The sequence below is a fragment of the Ochotona princeps genome, chromosome 2 (assembly GCF_030435755.1).
Source record: "Ochotona princeps isolate mOchPri1 chromosome 2, mOchPri1.hap1, whole genome shotgun sequence".
NCBI lineage: Eukaryota > Metazoa > Chordata > Mammalia > Lagomorpha > Ochotonidae > Ochotona > Ochotona princeps.
The window spans coordinates 99,111,583-99,138,188 of NC_080833.1; the positions used below are offsets into that span (position 1 = coordinate 99,111,583).

General features: G+C 51.2%; 1 protein-coding gene across 2 annotated transcripts; it reads left to right on the forward strand.

Annotated features, from left to right (window-relative positions):
• Nucleotides 1-959: 959 nt before the first annotated feature.
• ATP1A1 (ATPase Na+/K+ transporting subunit alpha 1) lies at nucleotides 960-26,381 on the forward strand. Of its 2 annotated transcripts, none has more exons than XM_004581872.4 (23): nucleotides 960-1,278; nucleotides 9,964-10,074; nucleotides 10,479-10,538; nucleotides 12,052-12,255; nucleotides 13,069-13,182; nucleotides 13,445-13,579; nucleotides 13,702-13,819; nucleotides 14,168-14,436; nucleotides 14,890-15,088; nucleotides 15,362-15,471; nucleotides 16,893-17,027; nucleotides 17,768-17,960; nucleotides 18,737-18,912; nucleotides 19,689-19,825; nucleotides 20,586-20,736; nucleotides 21,061-21,229; nucleotides 21,348-21,502; nucleotides 21,675-21,798; nucleotides 22,786-22,931; nucleotides 23,023-23,153; nucleotides 23,440-23,541; nucleotides 25,527-25,618; nucleotides 26,026-26,381. In XM_004581872.4, the coding sequence occupies exons 1-23, from the start codon at nucleotides 1,267-1,269 to the stop codon at nucleotides 26,052-26,054; spliced, it is 3,072 nt and encodes a 1,023-aa protein (XP_004581929.1). In that variant the 5' UTR covers nucleotides 960-1,266; the 3' UTR covers nucleotides 26,055-26,381. The 2 variants fall into 2 exon arrangements, with proteins under 2 accessions (XP_004581929.1, XP_004581930.1); XM_004581873.2 differs by lacking the exon at nucleotides 960-1,278 and adding an exon at nucleotides 1,486-1,851.
• Nucleotides 26,382-26,606: the final 225 nt, after the last annotated feature.

The window sequence follows — 26,606 nt, forward strand, 5'->3', positions numbered from 1 at the left end:
CATCTTTTCCGAGCTTCCTATCCTTATTTGTTCCTGCTAAATTTAATACCTGCAGAGGAGAGTGTTGGCTGTAGCTTGCTTAGAAAGTTGGATTTCCTTGTTTCTGGTAGGCATTCCCAGAGACGGGAGTGACTTTCTCCTGTCCATCTTGTACTTTTCCAGGGTGTGCTTGACTTCCCAGGAAAAAAAAAACTGTTATTAATAATAATAATATACTTTGCGTTCAGAAGCCCTGCAGAGGCGGCTGGGCTCTCAGAGGTGGGTGGGAGAATCCTGGACCCTCTGCTCCCACAGCACCCAAAACATTCCTTTGGGGCGCAGGTGTTTCGTCTCTGAAAAGGAGAGTCGTCACACTGGGTAAGCAGGCTCCATTCACACTGGAGGGACATTTTAGGGTCTCGGGAGCAGGTGTGGAGGGCATCTGGGGTGTCTGGAGAGGCGAGTTCAGACTCATTCTAGCGCGTGATCCAGCATAGATAAGGGGACCCAGGTCTGAGCCGGCAGACACACAGGTCACTACCCGCAGTGATCTGCTACAGAAAGGTGGAACCCCTCCGGCGCGCGCGCCCCTCCGTCCCGGAGAACGCAGACGGGCAGGGAAAGCTCCTCGGCAGGAGGCTCCTGTTTCCTCTGGGCGGCCCCAGGGGGAGACAGCCCCATCGCACCGCACAGCACCCACCGCGGACCGCGCGCACCCCATGCAGTGCGCCCGGGTCACGCAGGGCGCGAGGCGCCATGGCTGCCGGGTCCTCGCCTCCCGGCCGCAGGCGCGCTCCGCAGCCCTCCAGGGACGTGGGCACGCGCGCCGGCCGGCCGGGCGCCCTCCTGCCGGGAGCCGGGACTGGCCGCAACCGGCGCGGACCCGGCCGGGGGTGGGACTTGTTCGGAGGAGGAGCCCCAGGACGCAGCCAGTGTCAGGTTGCTAGGTAACGGTGACGTCCTGGCGTGGGCGGGGCGAGCACGCAGGTTGCATATTTTAGGAAGTGAGGAGGCGCCGCGGGCTCGAGCTGCGGCGGGGTCTGGGGCGCGGAGCGGCGGCGGGAGGAGGCGGACACGTGGCAGCAGCAGCGGTAGCAGCCCCGGCAGCGGCGGCGGCGGCGTCGGCCCGAGCCGCCTGCCGCTCTCCTAACCTCCCGCCCGGTGCAGCCCTAGCTCCCTGCTCTCGGCTCCCCCGGCCCCCCGCTCGTCCGGCCGGGAGCTGCTCTTTTTCTCTTCTTACCACTCTACAGTCACAGGACCCGGCGCAGGGCTTCGAGCACAGCCACCATGGGGAAGGGGGTGAGTGTCGGAACGAGCCGTGGCGGGTAGAGAAGAGAGAGGAAGAAGTCGGGCGGGCGATTGAGGGGCGGCTAGGCGGCGTGCTGGGCTGACATGGAGGGAGCCCTGGGGCAGGGAGCGCCGAGGGGCGCTGGGCTGCGGGGCCCAGGGCTGAGCGCGCTGCGCGCTCGGGGCCCCTTGGGGCGGCCCTCGGGCAGGCGTGGCGCGGCCCGGGACGGAGCTGGACGGCGGCATCCCCGCGCCCGGCTGCCCTCGCTCCGCCCGCCCTCGCCGCCGTCTCTCCTTCCTTCTTCCCTCCGCCCTCCGTGCCCAAAGGAAAGGCGCGCTCCTCCCCTTCCCCTGGGGCGTTCCTCGGGCCCCCTCCCGGGCCGCCGAGGCCCGGCGTCGGCAGACCAGCCTCGGGGTCGGACCTCAGTCCTGCAGCAGGCGCCGGGGCTGAGCCAGCTCCCGCGCGCGCGCGGGCGGCCGCCCTCCCCCAAGGGAAAAAGCTGGCTTTCCCCTTAACGGCGGAGTCGGTCGGGCTGGCTGGTGCCAGAAAGGGTGTGTCTTCACCGCCCCAAGATGGCCTTTAAGGTATACTTTTGAGAGCCGTGTCGGCCGCTTTTTACGGCAGGAGGCGCCCCCCGGCCACTTGCAGTTGTCATCCCGACGGCCCGAGCCGTCTGCGAGGCCGGACAGACCGGGCGGGTGAGGGGCTTGGCCGGTGCCGGGTGCCGGGCGGCGGTGGGCATGCCTGGCTAACTGCCAGCCCCGCAGGCTGGACTTGCCTGGGAGCCACCCCGGAGGAAGCGAAGGGATGCGTCTGCTGCGCAAAGCCTTCGTTCTTACTACTTTGGGCTCTCTCTCCACTGCAAAGAGTGAGGCCAGACCCCAAAGCAGCCCAGTTTACAGAGGGTGGGGGAGGAATCAGCAGGTCTGGGGATACAGGTGCGAGAGGAGCCTCCATTGTCTCCAGGGCTTAACACAGGACACTCCCTGTAGGTTTTTGCAGGTCGCTAACAGCCTGGGGGGACTGCGTGGGGAGGGGGAAGGGGTTGAGGCATTCTTAGGGGGACTCTAAATGTATTTTTAAAGGCTTGGATCTGATAAGGAACATAGAGATGAGTGGAAATGCACAGGCATTAAAAGACCCGACCTGTTGAAACCTGGCCCGGGGCTAAGTCACATCTTTCCCCCTCCCTCACCCCCCAGAGCTCAGCCGCCGGGGTGAAAACTCCAGGTCATTCCTGCGCTCTCCTGAAATTTCAATCTTTTATCTCTCCCTCTTTTGTAAGTAAATGAATAAATAAATAAACAAATTCCTAAGCAGAGACATGCAAATTTTAGGTAGAGGTCATAGTGTACCCAGGGCCTAGGAAGGTGAAAGTGACTAGCGCAAGGTCAAAAGGTTGGTTCCTGACAAACCAGATGGCCCTGATTTCTGGAACCGCCTGTGGTCTCCCATGCCAGAACTTGCACTTGAGCCCTTCAAGTTGCCTTAGATGCAGAAGGCATCTGCAGTTAATCCCCAGGTAGGGTTGGGGTGTTGGTGGCCCTACATGAACAGGTGAGATAGATCTTTGGGTAAGTTATGTCCCTGTGTCTAGCTGTCTGTTACAGTCACACCTGAGTGCCAAGTGGAGACTAACTGTCCCCGCCTGCCCTGGATATCCTAACCAAAGCTCTGGTGGCTGTTGAGCAGAACATTTAGGCTAGCACGGGAAGAGAAGGCTGCTGGTCAAATGGATTGGTCCTGTTGTGTGTTCTGGGTTTTCTGACATAGTGTCCAAGTGTTCGGCAGTGTTGGGATTTTTCCACACGAGGATTAAAATGTGGGTGGAGTGGTGACTAAAGCCCTCCTGATAATTGGTTAACCAGGAAGCCTGTGCTTGCAGGCAGCTAGTTTTTAAGGTCACTGTTCATTTCTTTGTCTTTCCTCAGTACTGTGTGGGGTCTAGGTGTTTTTTTGTTTTTTTTTTTTTATCTCAGGTGATGAAATGTGTGCTTTAAAAAGAAAAGTTTAATTCCCAAGCATTTGGTAGGAAAATGAAAGAACAGCTCTTGCTGAATCATTCCTGGATGAAATGGGATTTTGTGTGCCCCCCCCTTTTTTTTTCTTTGCCAGTGACTTGGCTAAAGTCCTCAGCAAGGCCTACCACCCACAACTGTTTAGCTCACCAACATTGCACACCACAACTGTTTAGAAATGTTAGAAACTTTGTTTTCTCCAGTTTATAAAAGAAGGAGGGAGTAGGGTCTCATGGGTCCTTCCTGGTAGTTTGGGATTCGGTTTGATTATTAACTTGGTTCCCCAGAAGATCATCATTAGCATTCGGGTAGTGACTTAAAGAGAGGCAGGGAGAAAAGGCTTCAGGTGAAGGTCGCCCAAGGGCCCCCGCGTGTCAGCAGAAATCCTGGTTGTATGGTAACATTATCAAGTGCCCTTTTGGAGCTCAGCTTCAAAGTGTGATTGAGTAGCCTCCTCCCGCTGCTATAAAGGTAGTAGTACTTTAGACTCAAGCAGTGGTGAGGCCGAGTTCCCCGAGTAAAAAGTTGCCTAGGCCTGGGCAAGAGCAGACCGGGCAGTCCCTGCAGGAACTAGTGACCGGCCTGCTGGGTCAGCAAGAGGGTGTGAGCTGCCCCCACTCCTGGCCCATCAGCAGGCGAAGTGCACTGGGTGCCACAGTTTCCTGGCCTGTTGAGTTCTTTCTGTACTCTGGGGATGGTGTATCTCCTTTTAGTAACTCACTGCTGGCTGGTTTGTAGTGTTCTCTGCCAGTAAGTTTGTAGCACTGCAGTGACTCACCTTGGGGTGAAAAAGTGGCAGAGGGGGAGGTCACATAAAGCTGAGATGAATGCAGCAGCCCTTCTCCCCAGCAGCCCACCTCCCCAGGCCCTTAACCAGTGAGATGTTTATCCATCCAAACCCTGGGAGCGTGACTCCCCAAGTCACATTTAAAAGTAAAAAGTGAATGCAGTGTCTGAAACACAATGCACATTGGCACTCAGCCATGCTCCGTCCTGGTAGCCTTCTGGATCCATTGTTTTGTGACTATTTTAGCAACAGATGAACAGAGCCCTGACTTTCTCTTCAAATAAGGCCATGGTCTTTGAAATATATCTAAATTTAAGAATGAAAACGAGGCTTTGAGTAATGGTGCTCTGAAGGGTGTGGTCTATAGCAGAATGAGCTAAGTAGGTCTGCCCCCACTTGGAAAGGCTCTGACACTTTCTCAGAAGGCTCAGGGTAGCAGGATGGTCACCCCAAGGATTGCGTACACTAATCTGCGGTCTGCTTATGGAGTCAGCACAATGCCAGTGTGAGTTACGGCTGGCTGTTGTTAGTGCTTACAAAGGAATGGGAACCAAAAGAAGATGAGAAGATTGCATCTCTATAAACTAGGTTTGCTGTTTTCCTTAAGCCTCCACACATAGTGAGAGGTGAAACTAGCATTGATAGTTCTTCAGGGAAAAGTCTGTTAGTGTCTGTCCACATTTGTGAGAACTGTTCTTGTTCAGGCAGCCAAGATCCCCAGTTTTGGTAGACCTTTCAAGGAAGGGATTGACTTTCCTGATCATATTGACATTAAAAAAAAAAATCTCACAAAGTCAAACAGGCTTTGGGCCCTCCTTGATGGGAGGGAGCTTAGACTCTGTGCCGAGCCACCTCCTCGGAGCTGCCCAGGGCCATCCGCCAGCCCACAGGCCCAGAGCAGAAACATGAGTATCAGATCAGATGGGCTCCCCAGTAATCAGACTGGCTGGGTTTGGACAGCTGAATCCTAGACAGGACATCTGCCCAGCCCTGCCAGGCCTGCCTGCTCGGTTCTTGGGGACGCCAAGAATCTGTGTCCTGTGAAGTGATAACGTGGAGTAGAGAGCGCTCTGCCACGAGTCACTCCCTTTCAGATTCTGCCGCTTCACATGAACTTTCTCACATTGCTGGGTGCAGAGAGTGTGAGAGGAAGTGTGTTCTTTGGCCGGCGCTGGCGAGAGGCTGCTGTGCGTGTGACGCACCTCCTGAGCTGTGCTGAGGCCCACCACGGTCAGGAACCCACAGGCAGGGCCTCCTGTTGGCTTGATGGCTGGCGTGGTGGCGACCACTATCCCCAAGGGGACCGGGCACCCTCCCTTCCCACCCTCCACTTTCTCTCTGTTTTGTTTTTCATCTGGGTCCTGAGCCAGGGATTTGGGACCAATAAACTGCCTTCCCCCGCTGCTTTGTGACTCGACAATGAAGTGCATTGGGAGGTGATCTCTTGATCTGGTTTTTTATTCAAGCCCTGTTTAGTAACAGCTATGAGATATTCCCTCTTGATCGTCTGAAAAGTTGATTTCATGGTGGCTTATGCTTTGTCTTTGGGGCTGCTAATCAGGGCCGGATTTTGCGGATCCCTGGGCGTGGTGTCCCTCTGTTACTGCAGGGTCACTGCTTTGAGGCACTCTGGGGTTTAGCCTCTCAGGTTTTCCCTTTCATCCTCACGTGATACTCCCTTATTTGTATGACTTCAGCTCACATGGGACTTCTCGGGGCCTTGGACTGCTTGTCCACCTAGCAGCCTGCTGTTCGTGCTGCTTCCCAGCCTAGCCTTTAGGGTAGGGACAGCTTGAGAATTGACTGGGTCCCCTTGATGGCTTGTGCCAGTTCCTCATCTGGTGTCTCCCAAAACCAGAGTGATTTGGCAAAGTGAAGAGAAAGACAGCAAATGGCAGGTGTCATGGAGTGCAGGGAAAGCCTTAACAGTTCATAACCCAGAGGCCTGAGGTAGAGGGCCTTATTGAATAACCTGCAGTTTCCTTTGTGTTGGTTTGTTTTTAAAACCCAGAGACAAGATACATTGTCTTACGAGGGAGTAAATCCATTGTGCATTGTTTACATACTTCAAACATTATTTTTTGAGTGATCATAGATGTGTACTAGACTGTTTATGGTGGGAGGTGGCTAGCAGACTCCTTGGATTGCATCTTTTAAAAAAAGGGCAGAGCTAGAAAGAGAGGGAGAGAGCTTCCATCTGCTGGTGCGCTTCCCAAATGACTGCAGAGGTCAGGACTAGGCAAGGTTGAAGCCAGAAGCTTCATCCAGGTCTCCTGTGTGGATGGCACATGCACATGTACTTGGCCCACCTCCTGCTACCTTCCTGGCACATTAGCAGGCAGCTGTGTCTGAAGTGGAGCAACCAGCATCACAGGGAGCTGCTTAGCCAACTATGTCACCGTGCTGGCCCAGAAATTCTTCACATTCAGGCGGATGGGGGAGGAGAGTCAAGTCCTGTTCACGTTAGGATGTGAGACCTCATAGGCTTGGTCCTCTGCTGGCTGATGGGCTATAGCTCAAGTGAGGCAACAATGAACTGGGCCCACACAGGGACCCACTGCTTTGGCCTTGCTCAGTGGCCTTGTCTGGTGTGTATGTTTGCGTTAGAGAGAGAAGGAATCTAAAGGTGAAGTGACGAGCCCAACTGGGGCCGGAGAGCAGCATAGTGCTGGGAGTCCAGCCCTGGCCAGCTCCTAGCCCCAGCCCCTTGGCTAGAAAACACATTGTACTTAAATCAGAAACTGCTGAAGCCACTTGGGAGCAAATGGAATGGATTGAGGTGGCCTCGGTCATTTCTTGGCTTCTCTTTTCCTTAGGTGTTAATTGACAGGGTAAACTAAGGAGATAGTCCACATGAGTTTTTCCTTCTAGGTTTGAAGGGTTTTTGTAGGTGAGTGAGGAATGGCAGTGCTCCGTCTGTGAAAAGTCCACCTTTGTGGAACCTGCTGTGGAGTGCCCTCACAGCTGTGCTTGATGATGACTTCACAGCACAGCGCCCAGGAAAGGTTGGAAGCCCCCTGCTTCCAGGGGCAGCGGGACAAGCTTGCTTCTAGGCAACCAGCAGGCTCAGAGCCCAGCCCCCAGCTTCCCTGCTGGGCAGGATTTACTAAAACCTCTTGGCCAACTTTGAAATAGGCAGTTATGTTGCCTTTTGTGCATTGTGAATTCTGCAGCCCTTAGGTGCTTAATTTTCTGTTTTGATGGCAGTTTCTTGACTATTTGGGGCTATCAAAATACCTGCTGTGGGTTCCTTCAACATGAGGGAAGCCAAGTTTTCACTCCCCCTTTAGGGACCAGGGAACTGAGGCTGAGGCTGACCATCCCAAGGTCATGTAGCAGCACGATGGTGACAGTGGGCTGACGTAGTAGAAGCCCTGGCAACAGCTAAGTAGGGGCATGAGGGTCTGACAACGCCTCAACTGGATCACTCTGGGGCAAGCCTGCCCTTGCCCTCACTTCCCAGTTTCTAAATTAGAATAGGGAGGAAAGAAAACCACCCAGCTTGCTTGATTGCATAAGTGGCCCTTGTGAGAATCGTGTGTAACCTGTTGAGTGTTACTATGCTGGCTTTCCCAGGAGATGCCTGAAGGGGTCATATTGCCAAGCTGTTTTGCCACTTGCTGAAGTAGGAGTTGGGTGCCCAGCACCCAAATGATCAGTAAGATCACTGGGGCTGATGGAGGAAATGCCCAGCCTAGCATCTCCCAGGTCTCAGCCCAAAATACTTTCAGTGAAAATGTTGTTTTTACTTGTTTTTTGTTGTTGTTGTTTGTGTTGCCATTGTTAGCTGTTCACCCAGCAAACACACACACATGGCCTTTTCAGCTCTTGAGGCTACAGTCACTGAAACTTAACAGGCACCTTGCTGATGCTTACTTCTCACTGGGACAAGCTCGTATCAAATTATTGTTTTGCTGTGGTGAAGAACAGCACTGTGTAAGCTGTCTGATTCTTTTAGACCAAGATAGGCTAACAGGAAAAAAAAATAGAATTCTGAAGAACAAGCAGTTTCACAGTTAATACTTTCCGTGTTGCTTTCACAAATGGCTTCATTAGAACGGTGCCTCTCATGGCATGCTTTGGTGAAGAACGCGGGGGGTTGCCATTGGGAACTGAAGCTGCACGCAAGATGCTTATTTTGTAAATGGAGATAAAAGTTTGGAACATGTCCAAGGCCTGGCTGCTCCAATAATTCCTCTCCCTCTCCTCTTTTGGAGTGGAAAATATTGGAAGTCTGGAGATAATCGAAGTGTGGGAATGGTGAGGCTGGGCGGGGCTTGAGGTTCTGGTTTTCGTCTCTTTAAATCTATGGGAATGACACTAGCTGTTTATGGAGAATTCATAGGCTGTATTTTACACATGTGCGCACACTGACCACATCATTCACGGGATCTGCCTGTCCATCTTCTCGGCGTGTCTGGTCGGCGCCGTTAAATGAACGAAGTGCGGCTGGAGGTGGTGGCTCTTCTCCAGGAGCTCCGTTTGCCTGCAGCCGGTGCTTGCTTCTCGTTGTAGCTGGCACCAAACACGGTCCTCGAGAGACACTTAGAAATGCGGTGGCTGCACGCACGCGGAGGGAATATTGGCTATCTTTAGACCAGCCCTTCATTCCTCCTCCCAGCCAAGCTGGAGCCTCAAGTGCCCCTCTCCCGGAAGGCGTTACTCCTCAGGTGACACGGTGGGAGGCTGAGTAATGTGAGAAATAGCTCCACATTCTAACAAATAGTGTGTTTGCTTTGCAGCCAGTGGAAACAGGCACTTTTCTTCTCTTTACAGCACAGTAAGCTTAGGTTCTAGACACCACGAGTTCACAGTTATTGCCGTGCTAGCTGGTAGGAGACTTCGCCAAGAGTGAAGGAGCACCACAAAATCACCGGGGCCTCACTCTGGGGCATGCATTTTAAGAAGATAGTGATCACGTGCCTTCTGCAGCTGCACCTGTGGCAGGTGGAAGAGCCTCTTGGGGTGTGCCTGGTCAGGGCTTTGAGCACTAGACTCAGGCTTCATAGATAAGCCCTAGCCATTTTAGCCAGGTCGGGGAGTAGAACAATCTAAATTTAAACTGTAGATCAACATTGTCTGTAAAGATTGTTCCAGTTTTCAGGAGACGTGGGTGGATCCTGCGAATTATGTAGCAGTACACACTCTTTTCCTACATCCTGATTATGTCAAAACATTCCTAGTAACTTTCACTTTGGGGGTTTTATTTGGCTCCAGAATGGGGTGTGGGAACTCCTTTGTTGTCTCAAAAAAATTTAGGGGACTCTATGGGAGTGAGGTTTTCTTCACTGGATTTTTGTTTGTTTTAGTAAGAGAAGGTGAAAAGGACAGTGTTCTCACGTGAACACCATGGCATTGATAGTTAATGTCTTCTTGCAGTGGGCAGAATTCCAACAAAAGTAGCAAGATTTGAGATGTGTTATGTCATCCTAGCATCGCAAAGCCGTGAGTGAGGTTGACACTCCTCTTGTACCTGATGTGGAGGAGAAAATGCACACTGTAGAGTCAACGGCCCGCCCAAGGATGCCCCGCAACCCACCTTGGGCCTCTCTCACTGGCATTGTGCTCTCCTCTAAGTGAATAATGTGAAGTCTCCCAGTGGTGCGAAAGGTGCTGTGGCTTGGGGATTTGGTTAGCACTCTCTGTTCCCCCTAGATGGCAGTGACTGCACCAGGCCCTGGGAGCAGGCTTTCAGAGAACCATGGCAGGGCAAGCATGTGCTTCTGTGTACATAGCATGCCCTCGAAGCTCAGGTGTTTTCCTGGATGCCCTTCCACTTCCCATCCCTAATGATGGACAGCTGTCCGTAAGATCCTCTGCTCCAAATCACCGGTTTCTAAAGGCTGTTCATTATTCACCTCGTGTGCCTTCCCCCATATCCCCCTGCCCAGGTCGGACGTGATAAATATGAACCTGCCGCCGTTTCCGAACATGGCGATAAAAAGGGCAAGAGGGCCAAGAAGGAGAGGGACATGGATGAGCTGAAGAAAGAAGTTTCTATGGTAAGTACCGGCAGGAGGGTCAGAGTGAATTGTATCCTCCCTTGTTTTTGAGTCTGTGTTTCCCCGTCTCCAAGCCCTCTGCTGTATCTTTCTGCGAGACGGTTGCTTGATTTTGGAGGAGGTCCCAGCATTTGTCCAGGTCGTAACCAGTTGTAGAAATCGCTGCTGAAGTTTCTTGCTGGGAAAGCCACTGGGGGGGTGGTAAATCAACTGGATTGCTTTGGGCTAACCAAAGCGCATGCAGGAAGCAGGGCTCTGCTGTGCTCTAGATTTCACAGCTACTGGGCAGTTGAGCCTCCTCTAGCTCTGCTCTCTGGCCTGCTTGGCCAGAGAGGCCAGAGAACGCCAGGGAAATTTCTGCCACACCTGAGAACGTTTAATTTCTTGTTTCTCTGCTCCCCTAGGATGACCATAAGCTAAGCCTTGATGAACTCCATCGGAAATACGGCACAGACCTGAACCGGGTAAGTTCTCATTGGAAGCTCAGGTAGCATTCTGGCTTTCCCCATGGAATTTTCCCGCCCCCTTGGTCCCCTATGGAGGAGTGTGATGACAGCCGCCTTCTGTGGATCTGCCTTGTGGCATGCACGGGGCTCTTGCATGTTACTGTCTTGTTTTCCCTGAAGCTTTCTGAGAGGAGATGCTCCTGTTCCTACTTTGCCGTGGGTGAAGGACGACAAGTGAGAGCAGCGGGTTTCAGTTGTTTCCAAAGCCATTCTCATCCCCTGACCTCCCGGTTATAGATCTGCCCTTTATTTTTCTGTATTTGCTATGTTGGGTCAGCAATTCAAATTCTTGAACTTTTCCCAGTTAGCTCATTATAGCATGTCAGCAACACTAAAGGTGTTGAGGGGTGCCTTGGGTGCCAAACTAGTCAGCGGTTGTTCAGTAAGGCGTCAGCGGGCTCTGAATCGCGGTGCTGGCATGGATACCATGGGCTCCAGTGGAAAGCTACTCAGAACAGCTTCCTACCAATTGCCTCAGAGTGCCCAATGGGCAGTCTCCAAGCACATGCACCTGTGTTAGCTCACTGAGGTCTTCATTAGTCTTAGGAAGTGTATTTTCAGTCATGACCCAGGACCACTGTGTACCTGCTGGGATCTATTTCTTTAGTTGTGAACTAAGGCCAGTGGTACCTTCCATGACTGTCCTGAGAAAGAAACGGGTAGGCTGGTTCACAGCCACTGGATTCCATGCCCAATACAGGCCACACTACCTAGTTAGCTCCAATATTTAAAAACAAAAAAACAAACAACAACCAAAAAAATCACACAAGCCAAAAATACACAATAAACACACTTTCCAGTAAAAATGTATCCTGTCAAATTATTTGGTACTTGAGTAGTACAAAAATAATCATGTTTTCCTCATTTCACAGGAACCAGATCACCTGGTGTCAGGCCCCTTAGAAAATAACAGTGGACTTTTTTCACAGACACTTTGCAGTTGCCAAGTGTGCTAGGGGTTAGCTGAAGTAGGCGTGGGTGCAAACCCTTTCCTACTCACCTAGTGTTTAATTGCCACCCAAGGAAAAAAGTCCTATACTGACATGGGCTGCTGACCCAGTGAGATTGGTTACCTATGGAACTTTTTCTTTGCATTTGCCTAGAGGGTTTTCCCCCACTTTCCTGACAAAAATCAATACCCAGGAAATGCCAAGCTCTTAATTTGCAAAACTGAATCAATCAGTTAATAGATTATTGTGGTTGTCAAAAATGCAACTTGGCACGAATCCCTTGATCTGCAACAGAAGAGTAGAAGAGACCAGATTCATATTTGTGAACACAGATCAATTCAGAAAAGCTCCAGTCTGGTTGTCGCTCACGCTCATGGCCTAGGTTTTGCCCTGGTGCTCTTGACAGGGAAGTTTTTATGCTTCCTGGAGGCCGTTTTCGCAGCTGTCCATGGTTGTCAGGTGAGGGATTCACTAGTGTGTGCTGGCGCATTCCATCTATTTATGTCCCCTGTGCTTCTTAGGGCTTGACAACTGCTCGAGCTGCTGAGATCCTGGCCCGGGACGGCCCCAATGCGCTAACTCCACCTCCCACCACTCCGGAATGGGTGAAGTTCTGCCGGCAGCTGTTTGGGGGCTTCTCTATGCTACTGTGGATTGGAGCAGTTCTTTGTTTCTTGGCTCATGGCATCCGAGCCGCCACGGAGGAGGATTTTGACAACGATAATGTGAGTTCCCCTGTTCCACGTGTGCCTTAGAGGAACCTCTTCTTGCCCCTCTATGCCTCTTGCTTATCTTCCATCACCACTACTGACATTAGGAGGGGTTTAATCACTGGCAGGCAATGTCTGCAGCAGCTGGATTCTAGGTCTGTCCAGCCTGCACACGGGAGGTGTGACTGCAGGCCAGTTGTCCACTCTCCATGCTCGGCCCAGCCCCTGGCCCTGCCCTGGCACAGGTATGGCTGCCACCCTCCAGAGGGCAGAGCACAGCATTTAACACCAACACATTACATCTAACTAAAAGTGTTTGGTAGCCATTCTTCAGAAAATCACAGGTTGTTTGAAAAATGCCCCCCCCCCTTTTTTAAAATACAATAGAGGATATGGATTCTTCTAGAGCAGGGGCTGGGAAATCACTTGGTCTGGTCCTGGAGACCATTTTGTTCTGGCCTCTGCCGAAGAAGTCACAGGCAAGACTCAAAATTCAACCGGGTGATATCTGTATTTTTCAAGACAGTGGTTAATTTTATGTGACCCGTGAATGATGTTATAAATATCTAAATGGACCTTGGCAAAAAAAAAGAATCCCCACCCCTGATCAAGAAAGCATGTTCAAGTTTAATAACCAAGTATCTGTGACTGAATTCATTTCTGGCCCTCACATCCTCCACCCTTTCCACACACACACGCACATGGGGTGCTCGAAAGACACACGTGAAGCCTTGATCACTCTATTAGAAATCTGCTTCGATTTGGTAAAAAATTAACTGAATGTTCCCAGTTCTGAACCAAGCCTGAACTTTGGTTGTTCTCGCCCAGCTGTACCTTGGTGTGGTGCTGGCAGCTGTTGTCATCATAACTGGCTGTTTCTCCTACTATCAAGAAGCGAAAAGTTCAAAGATCATGGAATCCTTCAAAAACATGGTTCCTCAGGTACCTGGTGTTTGTCTTGCCCCACGGGGTGGGCTGGTCAGCAGTGTGTCTTGCCCGTCACACCCTGTGTGCAAGGGGTCAGTCTTAGGTAACCTGAGACATCTTCTATTCCTTGAGCAGATCAAGTTTTTACATTGAGATGATTAGAATTACAGATCATTTGTCATAATGGGTATTTTCCGTATTTGGGGTACTATATCCTCTCCCTTTTCGTATCCCATTTTTGATCTGTTCTAACATTGGAAACTCTTCTTTCCCAAAGCAAGCCCTGGTGATTCGGAATGGTGAAAAGTTAAGCATCAATGCAGAGGAAGTGGTAGTTGGGGATCTGGTGGAAGTTAAGGGGGGTGACCGCATCCCTGCTGACCTCAGGATCATCTCGGCGAATGGCTGCAAGGTCAGCTTGGGAGCAGAGCTTCACCCAACTCTGCTGGCTGTGCGGGTGTGGGGGAGGCTCACCCCGGAGCCCATGGAAGAGCTGGTGAATTCCCAACAGCAATACCTCTGTGTTCCTCTCAGGTGGATAACTCCTCGCTCACTGGGGAGTCAGAACCCCAGACAAGATCTCCAGATTTCACAAACGAAAACCCACTGGAGACAAGGAACATCGCTTTCTTCTCCACCAACTGCGTCGAAGGTAGGAGCTTGCTTGAAGGCATTCTGCCGGCATGCTGTTCATGTTAGGCATCCCCTCAACAACTGGGAAATGCCCCTAGGCACCTCTCCCAGCAAACTTTCCACCAAGCACAGGGTATGGGTCCACTTGCAGGCAGGGTAAACCAAGAAGCCATGTTCCCTCTACCTCCACTGAGCCAAAATAGCATGGATCCTGGAGCTGCTGTCCTGCCACCAGGCAGAAATCCCCTTGCCAGTCTCTCTGACATGAGCACATACAGAACTAGAGAGCTGCCTGTAAATCAACTAGTGGTGTAGCCTGTCCGTTCCCTGCTCTTGGGTCTGATTCCCTCTCTCTGTTGCTTTGAAGGCACTGCACGTGGCATCGTTATATACACGGGGGATCGCACTGTGATGGGAAGAATTGCCACACTTGCCTCTGGCCTGGAAGGGGGCCAGACACCCATTGCTGCGGAAATTGAACATTTTATCCACATCATCACTGGCGTGGCTGTGTTCCTGGGCGTGTCTTTCTTCATCCTTTCCCTGATCCTTGAATACACCTGGCTTGAGGCCGTTATCTTCCTCATTGGCATCATCGTAGCCAACGTGCCAGAAGGCCTTCTGGCTACTGTCACGGTAAGAGGCACAGGGGAGACACCTTCACTCTGAGGGGCATGTGTGAGTGTAAGCCTCACCTACTACCATTTTCTCCAGTTGATTTCATTGCCATGTTACATGGTTAAACTTTCGTAGTATGAAAATGTCCACTTGTGTTCATATAGAAACCCGAAAGCTTGCATGTCATTCTTGTCACATAATCCAGAACAGTGTAATAAAGGAAGGGGAACTTGGGGATTAGTAGAGGAAGTTGAATGTGTGGTAAGTTCTGGCTATTACTATTTTTCCTACAGAACTCATCCTTTGCCTTTGGGGAGGAGGAAGGAAAGCTCTGTAAACATGTCATCATTATCACTACTTTTTCAGAAAGTTGGAGAGTTTGTCTCTTGAGCATGTGTCTACGTAACCATAGCTTTGTGTAGCAGGAGCGTGAAGCAAATTCCGAACTTGCCCCATAATGTTTTGTTTCAGGTGTGTCTGACGCTTACTGCAAAGCGCATGGCACGGAAAAACTGCTTGGTGAAGAACTTGGAAGCGGTGGAGACCTTGGGGTCCACATCCACCATCTGCTCAGATAAAACTGGAACTCTGACCCAAAACCGGATGACAGTGGCTCACATGTGGTTTGACAATCAGATCCACGAAGCTGACACAACAGAGAACCAGAGTGGTAAGGCAGCCTCACATTTTAGCTGTGTTGCCCTTGTTGGCTTTTGCTGTCATTTGGGAAGAAGTCCAGGGTACTGTGTGCATGTTATGCATTTTAGAACTTACTTGCTTCTCAATAGGAAACTTAATTTAGGGGGGGGGCGGGGGAAGCCCAAACCCTGCTTTGTTTCCTTACCTGGAAAATAAGGTGTTCTTGTTTCCAGTTTTTTGTGGGTCTTCGCCAGGTGGCCCGAGAATGTAACATCCTGCTCTCCTGTCTTCTTGCCTTCACCAGGTGTCTCGTTCGACAAGACATCTGCCACCTGGCTCGCTTTGTCCAGAATCGCAGGTCTCTGTAACAGGGCGGTGTTTCAGGCTAACCAGGATAACGTGCCTATTCTTAAGGTATGATCGGAACTCCCCGGTAGCCTGTAGATGACCTTTCGGGAGTGTATGTGGTCTCACCTAAGTTAGCAAGCTGCGGGGAAGCCTTTAGTTACTTGCTAGTTGTGTTTGCCTGTTAGGCTACAGCAGTTTCCACCAGGCCGTCTGTCTTCTCAGAAGAACTACTTCTACAGTTTGGTCTCAACTTGTTTGCTTATGATGGCAGCCAAAGACCAGCCCATGGGATGCTCAGGCAGTTTGAAGGGACTGGGATGCTAGTGAGCTGCCCCAGTGCGGATGCAGGTACAGGTGCAATCCCATACTGGACCTGGTTGCACCAAGAACTTGAGAGGATACGGGGCTGTGTGGGTCTTCCTGGCCATTTTGAGTGCAAGCTTGGTGGCCCTAAGAGTTCCCTTCTCTTTCCAGGAGGCTTTCTTGATGTTAATTTGAGGGCATTGTTGTTTATCTTGCGGATAACTTGATATGCCACGTCTTGTGTTTCTCCTCACTGGATAGTGGAAATTGTCTAGGCCCTGAGAATCAGTGTCCTAAGCATCAAGCCTGCCATGATTTACAACTCCCGGACAGGCAGCAGATGTACTCCGAGTATTTCAGGAGTGGTGCCATGTCCAGCATTATTAAAAATGATTTCTACTTTGACTTTCTTAACCAAACCTGGTCACCTGTGTTACTGATCAAGGCTGCTCTATGAGCGTTAATTTGCTCATGTGCATATTCAGCCTTGAGTGTCAGCGTTACATTGTGTTTGCAGGGTGAAAGTTATATACAACTGGAAATGTATTTAGTATGTGTCTTAGGTTTATCAGACCTAATGTGAGTGTGTGTATTACCTGAAATGTACACTTAGCTAAAATGTTAGCTGATGATACCACTGTTGGGATTACTGATCATTTTGCCTGTGGCGTCCCTCAATCCCAGATCATTTCAGGTGAATGAATCCTGTTGCGGGTACAAAGCCCTCTATTTTGTCCTGTACCCAATTTGCTCCTGGTCCTGAGATCCTAAGGCATTTTCTCTTCCAATTCTACGGCAACCAAGTGTGCTGTAAATGTTTTCTTTCCCACTTGGCATTTACAGATTGATAACCAGAAATAAGTAGTTGGGATTAGTGTTGTTTTTAAGACTTGTTTTTTTCCTCCAAGAGGCTGCGGGGGAAGGAAAAAATAGGTCAAGGTGGATTGAAGGTGTGTCAGGCCTCTCCTAGTGAGTGACATCTTCTTGCACCCTTCTTTTGCCAAAGACTGCTGGTAGGTAGGGATCTAGAAGTTGGTGGATAGCAGAGCTCTGGGATTCTGCCACTCCTAACACCACCACTTCCTTCTTCCTCCCCTTGCTGAGATTGGCTTGTTTCCAGAGTGGTTGGGTGATGCTCGGTGGAGTTTTCCAGGGTAGGTAATGGGCAGCATGTCTTTCCACAGCGAGCAGTTGCAGGCGACGCATCTGAATCGGCACTCCTGAAATGCATCGAGCTGTGCTGTGGTTCCGTGAAGGAGATGAGGGAGAGATACACCAAAATCGTCGAGATACCCTTCAACTCCACCAACAAATACCAGGTCTGGGGCCTGCGCGGCTCGTGGTGCAGGCTAGGGGTGCAAAGAAGGAGGGATGTACACCAGCTAGGAGTAGCGTTCTCCCTTTTGCTGGAGCTTTGCATGTCGGGTTGAATTGTAAATTTGACCCTAGACGTGTGTATAGGAGAATCTTCATTTATTTGACCATCAGTAGCTGGCATAAGTGAATCCTCTTCCAGATAGTGTGTGTGGGGGTTCTCTTGAAATTTTCACTTGTGAGCTGGACTGTGGGGGAGGGGCCAGGAGTGTGGACGTGCTATCAAGTCCTTTGTTTTCAGATTTTCCAAAGGGGGATTTTCTTTGTGGCCATGTATCAGGAACTTGGCACCATCAAAGTGCTCGTGGGCTCGGTAGCAGCCACAGTGTGTTGCTGTTATTCAGTATTCAAATAGTGTCACAGGGTTGGTTGGGATTTGTTTTGTCTTGTTTGGGGGAGTTAGGATTATTCTCCTTCCCCATTTTCCCTCATGTTACCACAGTATTGTAGCCCTTTAGTAACAGTTACAAGTTTAACATTCTGCTATTTAAGTTATCATGGCGTGGTAGGTGTAGGCAAAAGTAGAACACCTAGCATCATCCTGTCACTGGGAGTCTCACTGTTTTCGGGAGTAGAGACGCATACTGCAGTGTATATTCACTTCAGTACCACACAGTGGAGCTTCGTATGCTTGGACTGCCACTGCCGGCCCACTAATTGAGCACCTCTGACTGATCCTTCCCAGCTGTCCATTCACAAGAATGTCACTCCCAACGAGCCACGGCACCTGCTGGTGATGAAGGGTGCTCCAGAGAGGATCCTCGACCGGTGCAGCTCTATCCTCCTCCATGGCAAGGAGCAGCCTCTGGACGAGGAGCTGAAGGACGCCTTCCAGAATGCCTACCTGGAGCTGGGGGGCCTCGGCGAGCGAGTGCTAGGTACGCAGGGGAACCCACGAGCACAGCCATCTAGACTGTCCTGTGACACGGGAGGGGACAGGTGTCTTGAGGATCCTGCCCTGGCTTCTCTGTGACCCGAGGCAATACCCTTGTGTGCAGAAGGCACCTGCTCTTTGCTTAGCCTCAGAATGTCCAGCACTCTCATACTCAGGGGTGTATTTTGGCTAAATGAGCAAGTAAGCAGGGATGGGGCCCAGGTAATTACAAGATTTGCCGGACCTACATCCTCCTAGTCAGCGAGGGGGTCTCAAGCCTTGATAGCCTAGTGTTCAAAATCCTGGCTTTTAGATTTTTTTTTTTTTTTTTTTTTTTTTGGTGGACTGTCATTTATAAATGTGAAACAAGTTCCTCACTCATTGAAAGCTAGGCTGTTGGGGCCAGTGTTGTGGTACTCTGGGTTAAGGCTCTGCCAGTGATGCCGACATCCTATATTGCTAGCACCAGTTGAAGTCCCAGCTGGTCCACTTCTGATCCAGCTTCCTGTTAATGTGCCTTGGAAAGCAGCATAAAATGGCCCAAGGACTTGGGGTCCTTGCCACCCATGTGGGAAACCTGGATGGAGTTGCAGACTCTGGGCTTTGGCCTGCTCACTGTCCTGGTCACAGGATGCGTATCCCCATCACAGAGTCCATGTTGTAGGCGCGGAGCCATGAACCAGTTGTATCACAATGGGCAGACGTAAAAGACAGCCAGCCACTGTCAGCCCCATGCCACCTGCAGTGCAGAGCTGCTCACGGGGCCTTGCTCTCTTGCAGGGTTCTGCCACCTCCTTCTGCCAGATGAGCAGTTTCCCGAAGGGTTCCAGTTTGACACAGATGAAGTGAACTTCCCTGTGGATAACCTGTGTTTTATTGGGCTCATCTCCATGATTGACCCTCCCCGAGCTGCCGTCCCCGATGCCGTGGGCAAGTGCCGTAGTGCTGGAATTAAGGTAGTACCCAGAGCCCCCTGGGCACCACCCCTGGTGCTGCTGCTTGAGGTCTGCTTGTCTGCTGTTTTCTCACCTGCCTGTGCTTCCCAAAGCCTTGATTGTAAGCAGAAAAACCAAATGTTAAAGTGTTTAAGGTCTAAAGAGCAGATGAGGAATTAAAGAAAGGCCGCATTCTCAGGAAAAAGAACAAAGGACTAGGCCTTCCACAGTTTGAGATAGTCCGTGGCGGTGGCACATCTTCTCGGTTTAATGGATTGTCACCGGATGCCTGTTGTGCTCCGTGAATCTGATTCCAGCAGCTGCACATGACTCAGGTGCACGGCTGCCTGCTTGCTGGATATCTGACATTACCAGGTTTTCATACTGTAACACTGCCCTGGAAAGCTTGGTAGAAAGCCTCTCCCTATCGTTGTGCTGTTTAAGAGTGTTCTACAAGTGTAGTCATTAGATCAAAAAGAATAGCAGATTTGAATTCTTGTTATCTACTGCTCTTCCTCCCCTCCCACCCATACTAGCATCCGAATCTTATTTCTTGCTGGTTTTAGTGAATTTGAGTATTTTTTATGTGACTGTCAAAGGAAAAGCAGACAGTCTGTGTACTTACCAAGTCTTGCTGTTTTCTTTCTGTGCACACGTATGCTTGTGTTTTTGATTCACTGGGGCTGATCAGTTTTGTGTTAGCATTTTACTCGTGTTATTCCCAAGCCAAATCATCCTTGTTGCTCATTCTTGCCCACTTACAGATATGTTTCATATTGTCCTGTTTCTTATTGCAGGTCATCATGGTCACAGGAGATCATCCAATCACAGCCAAAGCCATTGCCAAAGGTGTAGGCATCATCTCTGAAGGCAACGAGACCGTGGAAGACATTGCTGCCCGCCTCAACATCCCAGTGAGCCAGGTGAACCCCAGGTGAGGCAGGAAGCTCCACGAACATGCTGAGAGCTGCAGCTTGCATTCTTCCTCCTGATTCTGTCACGGTTTGCCTCTACACTTGCTCCGAGTAGGAAATGCACGTGCATTGCATAGAGCAACCTTTTGGACCCCAGGGAGATTATTGATTCTTGAGTCAGAACAAGTCACAGTGACATGGAGTGGCATGTGCTGCTCCAAAGGCTTGATGTATTGGTGGTTCCCCACCGTGCGGGGGAGGGAAGTGGAGGCCTAGAGAAGTTCCAGCTCAGACCGGTCAAGGCATGCACTGTGTCCAGCGTGTGCTTCCAGCTGTTGGCCCCCGAGCTGCGCTCCCTGTCACTCAGCACCTTTTCAACTTCCATATCTGTGCTAAAAGTCAGAGAAGGATGAGGGCTGAGGTAATTCAGGACAGAAAGTGGGTGGGGGAGAAGTAGCAGCCATGGTTTACTTTTCTTTTCATTACATTTAAAGCCCCTTCCCTCTCCTTTGGGGTCATGGGAAGGTGAGGCCTGGCATCAGCATTGTTACTTTCTAATTCTCACTCGTATGACTTCCGTCATAATGACATCCACAATGATGGGGAGGAGATATAAAGACAGGGCTGCCACACAAGTGCCAGGTCATGGACATGCCGGTGTGCCGTGGCCAAATAAATGCATTGGGCACAGCCTGTGTCGCAGGGAAAGGCCCCTGTGCCCTTGGACCCTCCTGTGGTGACCTGAAGGGTGACCCTCTACATCTGTGAACCTGATTGCAGAGACGCCAAGGCCTGCGTTGTGCACGGCAGTGACCTGAAGGACATGACCTCTGAGCAGCTGGACGACATCCTGAAGTACCACACAGAAATCGTGTTTGCCAGGACCTCGCCACAGCAGAAGCTCATCATCGTGGAAGGCTGCCAGAGACAGGTCAGCAAGCATGGTACACACTGGGCGGAGTCCTTGGCCATGACGTGAGCCCAGAGCACAGCACAACGGTGTGGCACCTCACGCCTACAATACCAGTGGGAATGGCCAGCACAGTCTGGGCCCTGGCCTTGCGTGGACAAGGGGACACGTAACTAAGGCAGGATTTTCCCATCCAGAGTCACCAGCCTGTTAACATAGAGGCCAGAGGGTGTGAGGTTGTTGCTTCTCCGTCTGTCAGCTGAGGGCCTGGTGGCTGAGCCTCTGTGGGCAGGGAGGGGCAGGGTGTTCCAGGCTCGTTTCCCACCTCCTGCTGTCTGTGGCCAGGGTGCTATTGTGGCTGTCACTGGTGATGGTGTCAATGACTCACCGGCGCTGAAAAAAGCAGACATTGGAGTGGCCATGGGCATTGCAGGCTCCGACGTGTCCAAGCAGGCCGCGGACATGATCCTTCTGGACGACAACTTTGCTTCCATTGTGACAGGAGTAGAGGAAGGTGAGAGCTCTGTCCCAGATCTAAGACGCATTCTCCGTCATTGCATCGGTTCCTAGCTGACCTACCTCTTGCAGCTGTATGGTAAACGTTCCTTATCATCATCATGTTGCCTTCCTAGGTCGTCTGATCTTCGATAACTTGAAGAAATCCATTGCATACACCCTGACCAGTAACATTCCAGAGATCACCCCCTTCCTGATATTTATTATTGCAAACATTCCACTACCACTGGGGACCGTCACCATCCTCTGCATCGACTTGGGCACTGACATGGTAAGTGACATCACCACGCTGTATCTGCACACCTGGCGTGAAGGAGTAAGGTCATTTTTATGGGACACCTGTAAGATCTCACTGGCTAAAATAATCAGGCAGGCGAGACCCTCGTAAGATAGTTGCATCTTCCTTGCTTGCGATGACTTGAAATCCCTTCTCCCCTCCCCAGGTTCCTGCCATCTCCCTGGCTTACGAGCAGGCCGAGAGTGACATCATGAAGAGGCAGCCCAGAAACCCCAAAACAGACAAGCTGGTGAATGAGCGGCTCATCAGCATGGCCTACGGGCAGATCGGTGAGCCACAGCCAGGAATCGGCAGCCAGGGGTCTCCGTGGGCCCCTAGGCATGCCGGGTGATTTTTAATAAGGCTTCAAATCCCCAGTGACTGTCAAACCTAGCCCTCGTGTAGAGTATGAGACAATAGCAGTTTTTCAGAATTCTGTTCCAGGGTGAGAAGAAACCTTGCTGTCTGCCCAGTTCATTTTTTTGAGGTGGGCTCTGCTCTTCCCTAACAATCAAACCTAAGGAGCTGTGAGCAACATGGAGCACCAGGCGCAGCGCTAAGGAACTAGCACAGCAGTGCCCTCTGTCCATCTGACTTGGAGGGCCATGGGCAGTCCACCTTTTAAGTCCTCTGCGTGGTCCTTTCCCAAGGGAACCCAGTGGGGCCACTGTGTGCACACCTGGGTCTTCTGTGGGTGGTGTCCTTGTGTGAGTGTCTGTATGCAGATTCCTGCCTCATGGAAGCCGTGGCAGAGCCCCATTAGCCAGTTGTCCTTCCTGCCCACAAGGAAGTCCTAGTTGAGAAAGGAAGGCGGGTGCAACCTGGAGGCAGAGCACGAGTCACTATCTTTGAGGAGCACTGTGGCTAGGAACTCGTTGCCATAGGAGCAGGGTTCCCAGGAGAGGAGGAGAGTGGGGTCAGAAGATGCCAGAACATCTGGTGAATGGCAGCATGTGGGAGTCGTGTGAGATGGAAAAGAAGTCATTGTTTCCCATAAGTGGAAAAGTGAATTTTCCCTTGGGTCATGGCCTTACACAAGTAGATAATCAAGTAATAGTGGAGGTGGATGTTTGAAGAACAAAGTTACATTTGCCAGTGTTAGAAAAGTAGAGAGAGCCCCAAGATTGGACTGCACCCCAGGTGTTGGGCATTCCATGCAGGGCTCGGAACCCATCGAGTGGCCAGGTGGCTTTGCACCATGATGAAGATGTCCCTTCATTGTTCTCCTCTCCATCCCACCATAGAGCAGCATTGAAGTTGTTTTCCCCACTTTGTAGGTATGATCCAGGCCCTCGGAGGCTTCTTCACATACTTCGTGATTCTCGCTGAGAATGGCTTCCTCCCCTTCCACCTGCTGGGCATCCGAGTGGACTGGGATGACCGCTGGATCAACGACGTGGAAGATAGCTACGGGCAGCAGTGGGTGAGTGAGGCCTCGAAGGTGGCAGCCACACCGCCAGCAGCCATCCAGGCCAGAAGCCTGGGCTCAGCTGGGTCTGCCTTCTGCCTTCCAGACCTATGAGCAGAGGAAGATCGTGGAGTTCACCTGCCACACGGCCTTCTTTGTCAGCATCGTGGTGGTGCAGTGGGCTGACTTGGTCATCTGCAAGACCAGGAGGAACTCAGTTTTCCAGCAGGGGATGAAGTGAGTAGGAAAGGACATGGTCAAGGGTCCTGGCTCAGAGAAGGGCTTGGGTAGTTACCCTCATTGCCGGAAGCCCAGTGTTAACACATGGGGAGCTTGTCTCTAGATCTTCCCTAGTTATTTTTTTAGGAGGGGAGGAGGGGCTCAGTAATTTTCACCTGACTTCTTGGGTGCTTTATAGTACAAGTGATAATGACATTGATCTACCTATTTAACACAAAGTGTTAGATGTTTTTATTGTATTTTTAAGCTTTTTTCTTTTTTTCCCCTTTCTCTAAAACTTTAGGAACAAGATCTTGATCTTCGGCCTCTTTGAAGAGACGGCCCTGGCTGCCTTCCTCTCCTACTGCCCTGGCATGGGCGTTGCCCTGAGGATGTATCCTCTCAAGTGAGTTGTCCTTTCTGTCATGTGCGTTCATGGCTGTTCTTTCTAGTGTTTTGAGTGAGGGGTCTGTGATCTGTGAGACAGCCAGATCAGGGAACCCCAAGTTGGATGACTGTAGTGTCTGTGTGGGTTGTGGCCCAACATGAGGTCCGTCAGATTGCTCTGCCATAGTCTGGTTGTCTGAGGACCCAGGCTCAAATCCTGATGGCCTTATCAAGTTGTCATGTATCCTACTGGAAGCCTACCTCCTTTCTGAGATCTGCCGTCCCTATAGGAGAGCCTTCCCGGAGCGTGTTGAGAAGCAGATGTCCTGTAATGAAGCATGTAGCTGGAGGGGGTGTGGGGGAGGGCAGAGCTCTGGTCAGGGAAAGCAGGCCACCCATCCTTGGTCAGCATCTGACCGTCCTTAAACACAGTGAATGTGATTGTACTTCTGGGCAATATGAATTTTCACATGCAGGGTCTGCCTCGAACTTGGGGCAGCTTTGTGAAACACAGAGCCATGTCTTGTGGTCTGTAGTAACCAGGTGAAGAGCAGATCCTGTGGTTGATAAAAGTTATTTCAATAAAGCTTTAGATTGGGAGCAGCTCCTTTACATTCTCACTGCACCCACCCTATCCCTACCCCTGGCCCAGTCCTTGCTTTAACGCTGCTGGCCTATTGCCAGCCCTTTGCTTCCATTGATCCCAAAGCAGTCAAACCCACAGCCTCACTGACAGTACTGAATGTGTGCAGACACTGTGTGCAGCGTATGGGGAGAACGGCACCCAGGGTCACCCTCAGTGGCCGGCTTGTCTGATCTTGTGCTCTGCCCTCCCCCCTCCCAGGGTGTACTAGGGAAAACTCAATATTCTCTTTCTCCCTTCCTGGGTATTTGGTAAGAAGTGTTCCTTCCCACGGTCTCCCTTCCGTAGCCCCCTGATGAAGCCTGATTGTTTCTGAGGACTGACCTCCTTGGAGCTTGTCTCCATGTTCCGGTGCCCCCTGGCCCTCTGTACATCTGTTCTTTGCTGATACCTGTCCTCTCTTTCCCGTGAGAGTGTGGTCTTGAAGGCAGGGCCTTAGTGTCTTTTGCCTTTGTTCAGCGCTTCATTCTGCATGGAGCGGGTGGCAGGGGTTAAGCAAGGTCATGTCCAAGTTTGCTGCTTTCAGCTTGGGCCATTGTGTATCAAGAGGAAGTGACTAGGAGAGGTTACAGCATTGTGAAAGGCTAGAATGGGAAATACTACAAAAAGAGGGTGACGCTTCAGGTCATGCCCCTTTCATGGGTCCTTGAGTCTTTTGCTGTTCCTGGAAAATTTGTTCCTGAGAGGTCATGCCCAGGTCTGGTAGGTGTCTTGCTTTCTTGGTGGCTGACATCATCCCTGAGCTGCTTGGAGGACACAGAGAAAGTGGAAGGGAGGCCACCAAGTGCTCTGCCAGGGACAGCCTTGCTCACTGCCCACTGGGGATCCAGTAGTGCTCACCATGGCACTGCCCAGGGCCTGCCTTCAGGTCCCCGCAGGCCCTTGTGATGTGCTAGGGCTTGGCTGGTTGTCCCCAAGTGCCAGGGTCCAAGACCAAATAAAGGGGCTGTGTAAATGCATCTTGGCCTTCCCTGGCAGCCTTTTCTCTTCTGACAGTAGGATGTTTAAACAGACGTGATTGAAAGCTTACTAAATACTTGTCTGCTTGCTCTGGGATTATCAATAGAAAGTGACTTCTGCCCCCTCAGTAAACTGATTTCTTAGGAAAGCCTGAATGAAGGGGACAGGGCCTACTTGATCTAAGATGCTGTGTGCTGGCACTCCGTGCTAGGCACTTGCAGTGGTCTGGCTGAAGGCAGGCTCATTGATCCTGCTACCAACTCAGCCATCAGCCGTGCCTGCACTTGGCATCTTGTCTCCGGGCTAATGATGACTTCCTTGTTATGGTGATGTGCAGTTTCTGTTTCTTCCTTTGAGTTGTGATCCTGTGACCATAACCTGACCCATGGTTCTCTCTCCAGACCTACCTGGTGGTTCTGTGCCTTCCCCTACTCTCTTCTCATCTTCGTGTACGATGAAATCAGAAAACTCATCATCAGGCGACGTCCTGGCGGTAATTGCAGCTATTTTATCTTTTTGGGGGGATTGAGGATAGGGGTTGGAGGGGGGCGGCACTTTGCTACTCTGGTCTGATTGGCTGAGGCCACTGGGCCAGCAGACTGAGCTGAAAACTGTCACAGCCTCAGCGTCGTACTCTAATTCAGACCTTAAAAGGGAGAGTAAACATAATGCCGTGGAAACGTTGTCAGAAGGCTCAGCCATTTTCCCGAGTGACATGGTACCCCTACCTAGTGGCCCTTACATAATAACTCCAGGTGATGTCACCCATTGACTGTGGGCTTGAAGCTGGCCCTCCTGCCATTTTTCCTGGGTGATTCCCACCCTGGGCCCCCTCCGCTCTGCTGGAGTGGCGTGAGGAGGACTCCGGAATGACCTGTTCTGTATCCTTGCTTCCCACAGGCTGGGTGGAGAAGGAAACCTACTACTAGTGGCCCCGTCCTGCACGCCGTGGATCACCACGCCACACCCTCTGCATCCGTCACCCACCCCCTTTGTGTACTTCGGCCTTGGGATTCGGAACCCCACCCGGGTAGGAGAGCCCCGGAGCATGTTGGGAAGCAGTCGTCCTGGAATGAAGCATGTAGCTGTAGGGGGGAGGGGGGAGGGCTGCCTGAAAAACACCGTGTAGGGAATGACGACAGCGGGGAAGGTTTTTATGTGCCTTTTTGTTTTTGTAAAAAAGGAGAACCTGGAAAGACTGAAAGAATACATTTTATATCTGGATTTTTACAAATAAAGATGGCTATTATAACGGAGCTTGTTGTGTGCCCTCATCTCTTTGATCCGTGTGTGTGAGAGACGGGAGTCCCCAGACGCCAGCTCAGGAACATCACCTGGGAGCTTGTTGGGAAGGAAGGGAGGCAGAGAGCAACAGCCATGTGGCTTTTACACTCTGTGACTTTCGCATTCAAGTCCAAGAACCTGGTTAAGAGCAAACGTGTATCTTTTTGATTCAGAGCAGAGCAGTTTACCCAGTTATC